The sequence below is a fragment of the Typopeltis vanoorti genome, chromosome 4 (genome assembly GCF_054136105.1).
Source record: "Typopeltis vanoorti isolate ZY-2024b chromosome 4, IOZ_Tvanoo_1.0, whole genome shotgun sequence".
NCBI lineage: Eukaryota > Metazoa > Arthropoda > Arachnida > Uropygi > Thelyphonidae > Typopeltis > Typopeltis vanoorti.
The window spans coordinates 163882454-163894640 of NC_143552.1; the positions used below are offsets into that span (position 1 = coordinate 163882454).

The window sequence follows — 12187 nt, forward strand, 5'->3', positions numbered from 1 at the left end:
GACAAATGTAGAGCTGTATTGCTCTGTATAATTTTCCATTCACCCCATATCTTCTTCTTTTTTCTCAGATTCCATCAGGTACATCAGAAGTCTGTAAATGCTTTCCATCGGTTCTTTATCCTTGCTATTGGTCTTAGGTCAGCAAAACTCTACTTCCCACATTCTATTAAAGTTAATCTCCTCTATATATTTTTAGGATGGCTACGCTTTCTCTTTCCTTCTGGATTCCATTCCAGGGTTGCATTGACAGATTTCTTCATGATCTTTCCTAAGTGTATGTCCAATCCATCTAAATTTTCATTTTCTGATTGCAAGGTTTACTTTTTTTTTGCTGATTTGTTCTTTTCGAGAGGTCTTTGTTAGTAATAATTGGGGTCACCAAATTTGAAGTATACTCTGCAGACATCGGTTTATGAATGTTTATAGTTTTCTTTGCATTTCCTTTGAAACCAACCATGTTTCACATCCATATAAAGAACTAATTTAATACATGCATTAAATATTTAAAATTTGTATCTATGTGAATGTTTTTTATTTTCCATACTCCACTAAATTTAGCATATCCACTTCTTGCCTTTTGAATCCTTATCCCAACATATCTAGTTGCTCCTCCATCTGCAGATAAAACACTGCTGAGATATGTAAAATGTGAAACAGTTTCGATTTTGCCATTTTCAGTTGTACTTGGTGCCTTGTTGCTCACATTTATTCTCATTTCTTTTGTTTTGTTTGTATTTATTTTCAAATCGACTTTAAGTGATTCTTCTTTGATGTGGATATCTGCATGTCTGTGAGCAATTAGACATACATCATCTGCATAATCTAGATCACCCAAAGTTTTATTTATTTTCCATGATATTCCTTTGGCATGTTTCACTGTCTGTTCTAGAACTTGATCTAGCATCTATATAAATAATGAGGAAGATAACAGACATCCTTATTGCACTCCAGATACAGTTTGAAAGGGTTGTAATAGATATCCATCATGCAGCACCTGGCATTGCAATTTGTTATATCCTTCCTGTATGAGGTTTATTATCTTCTGTGGTATTCCTTTGTTTTGAAGTGCATTCCACACGCAATCTCTGGTAATTGGCATCTCCAATTGAATTGGCATCTCCAATCAAATTAAGTCTTTTCATAATTCACAAACAGCAAATATAAAGGAGAGTTAAATTCACCTGACTGTTCGATTATTATTCTTAAGGTATTAATGTGGTCTATACATGCTCTGTTTGGCCTAAACCCAGACTCTTCTCATTCCCTCATATAAAATATTAGTTTCTTGTAAGAATAATTTTGTTAATGACAAATAGCAGGTTTATACCCCTCCAATTATTGCAGGTTTCCTAAATCTCCTTTCTTTGGTATTTTTACTATTATTCCTGTATTCCAATCCTTAGGGAATGTCTCCTTTTTTCGGATATCATGGAATAGCAGATAAAGCATATCTGTTATTGTTGTCGTGTCAGACTTTAGACCCTCTGCCAGGATATCATCATGTCCTGCCGCTTTCCCATTTTTTATTTCTTTTATAGCTTTTTTTTTTATCTCCAATTTAGATGGTGGGCTGGTATTAATTTTTAATTCATCTACTCCTTTATTTTATTTCTGTTTGTATTCTATCACTGCTATTGTTAAAGATTTGACTAAAATGTTGTCTCCACCTTTCCAATTGTTCTTCTGTTGACACTAGAATTTTTCCATTAATATCCTTCACTGGGACATTCTTTTGCATGGCTTCTCCAAAAAGTCTTCTTATAATACTGTGTAACTCTCTACTGTTGTACTTGTCTACAGCTTGTTGTGCCCTCGAATCCAGTTCTTCAAGCCATTGCTGTTTATCTTTTCTAGCACTTCTCTTAACCTTTTTATTTAAAATCTTATATTTGTCTTTAAGTTCATTTTCCTTTTGGGGAATATTTCTTGCACATAATTTCAGCTTTATTTTTTTCCTTTCATCCACTAGTCTCCAAGTTTCCATCGATAACGATTCTTCTTTCTTTCTTTTAGCATATCCTAAAACATGTTCTGCTGTGTCATTAAGGACTTTTTTTACCTTTTTCCATTTAGCCTCTACATCATTATTCCTTATATCCTCTCTTCCTTCAAAAATTACTATCCATATTTTCCCTTAACTTTATTTTAAACTCATTGCAGACTTCAGCATTTTGTAATTTAAAAATATCAAATTTTCATCTATTAAATGTTTTCCCCTGATGACTTTTTCAAATATAAAACTGCATAGATCCTATTATTAGGTGATGATCTGAGCCAATATCAGCAATTTTTTTTATTTTGGACATCTGATAGCATTTTCCTGCACCTTTGGCTGATGGCAATATGATCTATTTGATTCTGTGTTTTGCCATCTGGCAGGTTACTTTATATACAGTCATACTCCGACTTACGCGAATCCAGAGTTACGCGGTTTTTTATATGTACATATTCCCGTCCCACTTCACACCTCACCACTAATCGTATCTTTCAGGTGCCAGCCGCATTCGCCAGTGTCGCACATGCTGTGAACAAGCACTGACGTGTTTCGCGCGGTCTCCATTCATACACGATTTTTATAGTCTACAAACCTTGCGATTGTTTAATGTCATGTTCTTGATAAAAATTTTATCACATAAAAAATAATAATGTCATCCAAAAGAAGCAAGTCCGATTCTTCTACAGCTAGCAAGAAAAGAAAAACATTGACTTTGGAAACAAAACTCAACATTATTAAGGATTTTGAAGGCGGAATGAAAATTTGTGAGCTAGCAAAGAAGTTTGATCTACAGGAATCCATAGTAAGAACAATCATAAAAGAAAGGTTTACTGATTTTGGAGGACATAGATTCTAATGAGGAACAAATTGTAGCCACAAGGCAAGGAATAAAAAAATCATTAGCTTCCTATGAAGAAATTTTGCGTGACAAGAGAAAGACATTATGTCGTCAGACGAATCTATTAGATTTTATGAAACCATCGACATCAAAATAACTTTTTTTTTTATGTATGAAAAACTACAATTATGATTATATTTCTTAAAAAATATAGGTGTTTTGTCAACCTCAACCTTTGGTCCCAATTGTATGTTTATTTTTGCATATATAAATTACATATTTTTTGCATATATTAATTACATACAAAATTATACCCGAGTTAGGCGAATTCGACTTACGCATTTTTTTTGTTGGTCCCACCTACTGCGTAACTACGGGGTTTTACTGTATTCTCTTATGCTGGAAGATTGTGCCACCTATTACTAAGTTATATGCCACACAATTCCACCAACAGTTCGCCATTTACATTTCTCTTTCCCAAACCATACTTGCCCATTACATTTTCCAGCCCCTCATTATTTGTACCAACTTTAGCATTGAAGTCACCCATGAGAAGTATGCTCTCGTTACTGTGTCATTATCAAGCAGACTGTAAAACTTTTCTTTTACTTCAAAGGATGCATTCTCAGTTGGGGCACAGCACTGAACAACTCTTAGTCTTCTAAATTTAGTTTTAAGATTAACTGTTATTATTCATTCTGAAATTGGTTCCCACCCAATCATTGCTTGACTAAATCTTTTGCTCATGAGGACTCCAACTCCATTTTGATGTTTATCAGTTATATTAGGCATCCCTGAATAAAGAAACACATTCCCACTGGGAAAATTTATTCTACCAGTACCATTCCATCTTACTTCGCTAACTCCCAATAATTCAGTTTTATATTTTTCCATCTCCTTTCTTAGTTGTACTAGTTTTCCTATTTGATAGTGTTTTAACATTCCATTAGCCACATGCCAGCCTGGTTGGCCGAGTGGTTAGCATATCCACTCTCCAGCCAAAAGGCTGTGGGTTCAAATCCCACCATGGACATGCATGCTTGTGATTGTCTGTGAAAGCACTAGTGGTGGTGGTAGTCGTCGGTAGATGGCGTTGTTGTTAGATGATGAATGTTGGTGGAGTAGTGGGACGAAGAGTTGTAGAGTTGATGCCCTCCCTCGAAGAGTCTTTGGACTCCCTGGAGGTGTGATGTAATAATAATAATAATTCGTATCCTCATCCTCATTTTCCAAGCTTTAGTCGATTCCAAGGAGTCTGTCCAATTCCTGCATTTATCCGACTTGAAAACAGCATTTAAATTTTCAGAGACTTGCGAGTTGTTAGCCTACACAGTTCCTATTCTGGTGACAGGGCTGCTACCTCAGCATCCAGACATGCATTTTATACACAAGCATTTACTCTCATGTAGATGTTTCAGTTATACGACTGATACACGGTCATCAGAGCCTCATTTGTAATAACAGGTTCTACTACGAGAAGGTGAGAATGGTATTTAAGTGGGATAGGCTATGTGCGGTGGTGAGCAATAAGGGGCTCACCCGAGCCTTTTGTTAAATTTTTCTCAAATTTGCGAGTTCTTTGTTCTTATTGTTTACTTTTTTATTTTTTTAAAAAAAAACAACAACATAATTTTTTGACATATATTAAGCAACAAACTCATACGGTAACCTAACAAAGTGATTTTATTAAATAAAATATTATATTACCATTTTACAAATAAGAATTCACTTTTGGTAATTACATATAAATAAATAGGACTATAAAATAATGCCCCTTAATCTATGGATTATCACTTGAAGTTGAAAACAAAGAGAAATATAACATACTTCAATATTATTGTGTTTAGATAATATTTATTACTTGTAAACTGTTTGTCATAAAAACTTCTATCGCAAACAAAAGAAATTTATTTTGTTTATAAAAAATGCAGACTATTTCATATGTGCGATTATAAAAGATTTTATTCTTATTATATTTTCATTATTTATAATGTTTTTCTTATGTAAGATAAATTAACACAGATGATTGTGTGCAAATATTTCATGTTTAGATCATGAAATATTTGTTTAAAAATGATAGCCTTTACAGGTTGATTATTCCCTCATACTTTTTGATTGGCATTTGTACACAAGCTGTATTAATAAGTTTTTATGTGAAATATGGCTTTTTTTTTCTTTTTTTTTTTGCTCGACGATACGAGCCCTTTTTTAAAATTTCCATAGCTCACCACTAGCTATATGTTATATATCACGAAGTCCAGGACTTCATAATATTACACAGTCACCACCCCTTAGAACCCATTCACCCCATATAATTGAAGTATTTTGAAAAGCTTATCTCTGGGCACCTTGTCATATGCCTTTTTCAGATCTACAAAACTCAAGCGCAGATCCTTGTCATAATCCCATGATTTCTCAGCTGTTTGTCTTAAAGTGAAAATCTTATCTTGACAACCTCTATTTGGCCTATACCTAGCCTGTTCTTCTCCATGTTTCTCTTCCAAAATCTTTCTCGACCACTTTTCAAGTATGTTTACCTTATAAATCTTATCTGGAAAACATAGTAAAGAAATTCCTTTGTAATTCTCACATTCAGCTTTATTCCCTTTTTTCTAGATGGGTACTATGAGAGCTTTGCTCCAATCATAATTGGAATTTGACCGTCTGACCAAGCCCTCTGTATTATGCAGTGTAGCCACTGCAAATCTTTTATACCTCCATGCTTAAGCATTTCTGGTTGAATATCATCTACTCTAGTTGCCTTAACACAATTTAAGTTTTTGTTAGTTTTTGCTAACACAAGTACTGATATGTACGTCTGTTTGCATTCCTCTTGAAAATTTTCTATTATGGTTCTGTCACTGATTGGTTCGTTTAACAGTCTTTCAAATTAATTACTCCAGACCTTATCTTCAGTTTTCATATTTATCATATTTGATTCCTTTTACAGTACTCTTTCCTTCTGTTGTGTCGGAAAAAGTGATGATCCATCCCTTTTTCCCACCCAACGTTACGTTACCTCAGAAGGAAGGGATAAGGACATGCTTATGCCTCCTGATGGGAAATGTACAGAATAATATCCCATGAAATGTACAGAATAATATCCCATTGGGATATTGGGATAGAACTGTCTTGTATACAGCTAATTTAGTGTTCCGACTAATTTCTTTCTTATTCCATATGAATTTATTCAATTGACTTCCCACGATACCAGCTTTGCTGATTCTGTTGTCTATTTCTATATTTAGTTTACCATCTTCAGTAAAAATTGTGCCTAAGTAGCTGAAATGTTTTACTTGTTCCACAGGTTCTCCATTCACAACACAGTTGACATTTTCAATGATTCTGCCTATTTTCATTGTCTTTGTCTTTTTATTGCTGACCTTCATACCATATCTATTACAACAGCTATTCAATTTAGTCAGAGAATCTTGTTGCAGACTTGTAGCGGATTTATTTAGAAGTATAACATCATCCGCATAAACCAAAGAGCTGACATTAACATCTCCAATTTTCATATCAGGTTTAATACCACATTCCTTCATAATGTGATCCATATAGATAATGAATAACAGAGGGGATAATGTACATCCTTGTCTCACACCAGATTTAACATTAAACCATCTTAATGTACTTCCTTCAATTCTAACTGCTGACTCACAACTCAAATAAAGACTAAGTATTGCTTGATATAATGCCCCATTGACACCATATAACTGCAGCGTATTGAATAGCTTCTCTCTTGGCACCTTGTCATATGCCTTTTCCAAATCGACAAAACTTAAATACAGATCTTTGTTATATTCCCATGCTTTCTCGACTATTTGTCGTAAAGTGAAGATCTGATCCTGACAGCCTCTATTTGGCCTGAATACAGCTTGTTCTTCACCAAGCTTTTCTTCCACAATTCTTCTCAACCGTTTCTCAAGTATACTTGGATAGATCTTGCCAGGAACACTCAGTAGGGAAATACCTCTGTAATTCTCACATTCAGTTTTATTTCCCTTTTTATATATGGGTACTATGAGAGCTCTACTCCAATCATCGGGAATTCGTCCCTCTGTCCAGGCTTTCTGAACTATGCAGTGCAGCCACTGTAAGACTCTTATACCACCATACTTCAGCATTTCTGGTCGAATATCATCTACTCCTGCTGCCTTTCCACATTTCAATCCTTTGATGGCTTTTTCGACTTCAAGTATGGATATGTATTCCTGACTGCATGCCTGGTCAGTGTTTTTTGTCACTGTGCTGTCATCACTGCTTGTTTCATTTAGCAGTTTTTCAAAGTAATTACTCCATACTTCAAGGATATCTTTTTCTCCTGTTTTCATTTCACCGTTATCATCTCTAATTCCTTTTACAGCACTCTTTCCTCCATTCCTAAGCTTCTTCAACAACCTCCAGAATATTTTGCCACCTTCTTGATATTTATTTTCTATATTCATGCCAAAGTCCTCCCATGACTTTTGTTTAGCTAGTTTTACACACTGTTTAGCTTTCTTACATTTGTCTCTGTATTCTGTAAGAGTAAAAACTGACTTATTTGCTAGGAACTTTTGATATGCTTTCTTCTTTTCCTTCACTGCCTCTTTAACTTCCTGTGTCCACCAGGGAGTTCTGATTTTTTTATCCTTGCACACAACCTCACCACATGCCTCTCTGGCAGAATCAATCAATGTTTCCTTCAGAGTTTGCCACTGAATCTCCAAGGTTTGATTCCTGTTCTCAAACTCTTTCATTTTCTTTTCAATAATATTTCTGTATTTTAGTCTACAGTTCACATCTGAGAGCTGCTCAACTTTTATTCGCTTTAAAACTTTCTTACATGTTATTCTTTTCAATATGAAATTCAATTTTATCCTGCTCAAGACTAAATAGTGATCACTTCCAATTTCAAATCCTCTGTACACTCTGGTGTACTGCACCAAGGAGAAAACATCACTATCAACAATAACATAGTCAATGAGACTTTTCTTATTCCTTGCCTCTTCTCTCCATGTGAATTTGTGCACATTTTTATGTTGGAACATGGTGTTAGTAATAACCAGTCCATGTCCTGAGCAGAAATCCAACAGATATTTGCCATTATTATTAGCTTTGCTCTTTTCTCCAAATTTTCCCAAAATATTTTTGTATGTCTCACAATCATTTCCTACTCTGCTATTTCGATCCCCAACAAGGACCAACTTTTCCTTTTTCATTGTGTCAGTTGCTTTCTCTAAAGCATTAAAAAATACCTCCACTTCTACCTTAGTAGAACCTTCTGTGGGACCACAGGCATAAATAAGTTTCATTGTCCAGTTCCCCATTCTCATATTTGCCCACATTTCTCTACTTGAGACTGACTGCCATTCAAGAAGAATAGCCTCGTATTTTGTGTTGAATACTATGGCTACTCCTTCTTTTCCTAGATTGTCATTGCCTGAATATAAGATTTTGTATTTATTGCTCAGAAAGATCTCACCAGTTTTTGTCTTTTTTGTTTCAGTCACCCCTATTATGTCGATCTGGTACTTATCTAATTCCTCAGCTAGCTCCATTTCTTTGCCATTCAGGCTTCTTACGTTGATAGTACCGATCTTTAACTCTGGTGATGTTGAGTTGGGGTTTGTTTTCAGATTTGTTCCAGTAGCTGACTTTTCGCTGTTCGCCCTGGTTCCCTGGCGAAAACAACTGGGGCCTTGTTTAACCGGGCGACGCCCCAGCCGGCATGAAATTTTGTCATGTTGTACCATCATTTTTTATTTTGGTTTAACCAATAAGAATACAATTTGGTTGGCTAAATCCCAAATTGCCAGCCCATCCTCGTTCATTCAGTATCAAAGTAGATACCCAACAGGGTGCACCACGAGAAGGTGAGGATTGGACATTAGGTCAGAAGCCCTGGTCGGTTCTCCGCATTCCTTTAAAGGCTATGTGGAGGTCTCCTCTCAGTTATACAGCTTTGACCCTTAACCACCCCATGTAGATAGGAAGTTAGTAATGATGTAATTTTTTCATATAGTACTGTCGTATCCTGTACACCCCTTGAGGGTACATGGCAGGAATTTGATGATGATGATGAAAATGTAAATAACCAGATGTGTAAATTCTAAACACTGTTAAGATAGCCCATATGTTTATTGAGATAGTAATTGTGAATGAATTAAAGTGGAAAGTTATGTAATACTAACAAGTAAATATGTATAAGCTAAGTACAAGTTTTAAGACATGTGAAGACAGTTTGTAGCCACGGCGTCCACTCGGCTGCCGCCATATGCGTGACGACACCGCCGAGTGAGGGAGCTGTTTCGGAGTATAAAAGTTTCGGCGGGAGTTCGAATCGCTCTCTTATCTCTTGTCTCTTACCTCTCATCGGTGTCTCGTCTCCGAGGTTCGTCGGCACCAAGTTTCCCGTAGGAGAGCTATGTAGAGCATGCCGCCACGTGTAGCAAGAATCTCCCCTTGCTATGCATGTTACATCGGTCAAAGCTGACTACAATGTGTTCAAACACATTAGGAGAAAGAGCCGCTGATGAAATCTATGTCAGCGTACAAATCTATGTATGAGTGCTTTTGGTTCATGTAGAACAAAGGAACAACGAAGCCCGCCATCAGAGGAGGTACAGTGAACAGATCAGAATACCTAGTCAAAGCAAGAACGGTAAGCGAAGATTTTCTTATATTAATGTAGGATTAAAGTATCCGTGGAGTAAAGAAACAGAAGTTAAGAACACACGCATTTACATATTGTGCCATAAGAACAGTCTGCAATTTGGACACTTGTGTCTACTGTTAAGAAGAAAACATATTAGGCTCCAGCCGAAACAGGAGGCAGAGCTCCGGACTATTTAAGTGATTTAAGAAAAGTAATGTCATATGTTCAGAAAGTAGTTAAGTGTTAACAGATATTTTGGGGGAGAGAATTAAGTAGAATTAAGTACTATTGTCCTAGAGAATTACATATCAGATTTATTCTAGTGTTTATATGTTATGTTCCATGTATGATATTATCAGGTAACTTAATTGTGAGGGTCTGAGGATAGATATATGTACAGAAGTGAGGAATTTATGCCCAGTAAGCGATCATAGTGCAGAACTTTAAATGTGTTTAATTAAGCAAGGGGAACCCAGATTCTTTTAAGGTTAAGAATTTAAATAACATGTATACTTGTCTTTGTGAAATAATAAATGTGTTTCTTTTTACATAATCAATTGAGTTTGTCATATCTTCTGCGGATTTGAATTACCGTTTGGAAAATTTCGTACCATTGCATTTAAAGGGGAAACCAATAGTGATATAATAATAGGGACCACGACTGCATATATCTTGATCCCTACATATTTTCCTTAAGTATTTTAGATAGTGTATCAGAATTTAGTTGCTGGCTGGCACAGTCTATAATCTATACAAATTTGTCGGCAACCGAAGCATGAGAAAAAGAGATACAAAAATTTAATATAAAAAGTAAAAGGCAATTAAAGAGATTAAAGATAAAACAACTAAACAAAACGGGGACATAACGCTTCATTTTTAAGCTTTTTCAGCAGCCTCCAGAATATTTTACCACCTTCCTGATATTTATTTTCTATATTCGTACCAAAGTCTTCCCATCACTTCTGCTTAGCTACTTTTACACAGAGCTTAGATCTCTTACATTTTTCTCTGTATTCTTTTAGGACATTTGCTGACTATTTGCTAGAACTTTGGTATGCTTTCTTTGTTTCCAGGACTGCTTCTTTAACTTTTTGTGTCCACCATGGTGTTGTTATTTTTCTATCCTTGCAGACAACTTCACCACATACCTCCCTACCTGAACCAATCAATGTCTTCTTCCGAGTTTGGCACTGAGACTCCAAGGTTTGGTTTTTGTTTTTGATTTGTTTAATTTTTTCTTCATTAATGTTTGTATAGTCAAGTCTACAATACAGGTTACACTTCAGATTACTCTGAATAGGGGTATATCCCTTGTATATACCCCTATTCAGAGTAATCTGAAGAGAGAACCAGTAGATGAAATACCCTGATTATTTTGTTATAAAAATTATTGAGATATTATTTCTTTAAATTTAATGTCAGGGCAGTAACTTTCTTTTAAACCACTGCACTGAATCAGATACATAATTCATGATTCATTTTAAACATATGTGTGTGTGGTTTATTATAGGTTCACTGTAAATTTGTAGATTAGGAATCTGTTCTTAATAATTATTTTTTAAAAGAGATATCATTATGATTTAGGTGAGACTGATGGCAACAGTTGTTTCATCTCTTAAAGAAGCATATAGTCACTTCATCAAGCACAGATTCCGAGGCCATAATTTGTTCCTCGCTGTTCTATGTGCTGCATCCTTTTTCACAACAGTGCTTTATGTTACCCAAGTAAGTAGATGGATAGAGTTAACATAAACAATTTTATTAAAACATTTTATATATTGTATGTTACCCAAGTAAGTAGATGGATGGTATTAACATCAACAATATTATTAAAACATTATATATATATATGTTTATGTTTATATATGAGGGGGGGGGATCAGCAATAAAAAGACAAAGACAATGAAAATAGGCAGAATCATTGAAAATGTCAACTGTGTTGTGAATGGAGAACCTGTGGAACAACTAAAACATTTCAGATACTTAGGCACTAATTTTAGTGAATATGGTAAATTAAATATGGAAATAGACAACAGAATCAACAAAGCTGGTATGGTAGGAAGTCAATTGAATAAATTCATATGGAATAAAAGAGAAATTAGTCGTAACACTAAATTAGCTGTATACATGACAGTGTTCAAACCAGTTTTAACTTATGGATCTGAGAGCTGGATCAGAAGTAAAACACTTGACCAAAGACTAGAGACCGCAGCTATGAGAGTCCTGAGAAAGATTAGAGGTGTGAACAGATGGCATCAATGGCAATATCATATTAAAAATGAGGATATTAGGAAAGAACTTGACATTGTGAGTATCCAGGAATGCGTTAGCAGAGCTAATCTCAGGTGGTATGGTCATTTAAACAGAATGCGTGAGGAAAGATTAGCAAAACAAGTGTTCTCGGCCAAGTTGGCAGGAAAACAATCCAGAGGAAGACCAAGATATAGGTGGATTGATACGGTACAAAGTGCCTTAGACGATAGAAATATAAGATCTGGTAATGTTGGAGTCTTGACAAGTAACAGACTGATTTGGAGGAAAATTGTAGATAGGAAGTTAGTAATGATGTAAATTTTTCATGTAGTACTATCATATCCTGTACATCCCTTGAGGTTAGATGGCAGGAATTTGATGATGATGATACACTCCCTTGTCTCTCACCTGCCACATTTCTAACTACCAGGATGCATACATGCGGCATACCATAAAATCT

The 12187-nt window shown here is 35.3% G+C and overlaps 1 protein-coding gene across 1 annotated transcript in view; it reads left to right on the forward strand.

The window, feature by feature from the left end:
• The window catches only part of LOC150107817 (sodium-dependent dopamine transporter-like), a 361184-nt gene that overhangs the window by 249279 nt on the left and 99718 nt on the right, over positions 1–12187 (forward strand). Inside the window, exon 8 of the mRNA XM_090392068.1 lies at positions 11059–11199. Within this exon, the coding sequence (XP_090248194.1) occupies positions 11059–11199 (141 nt within the window). The remainder of the gene's footprint in view (positions 1–11058; positions 11200–12187) is intronic.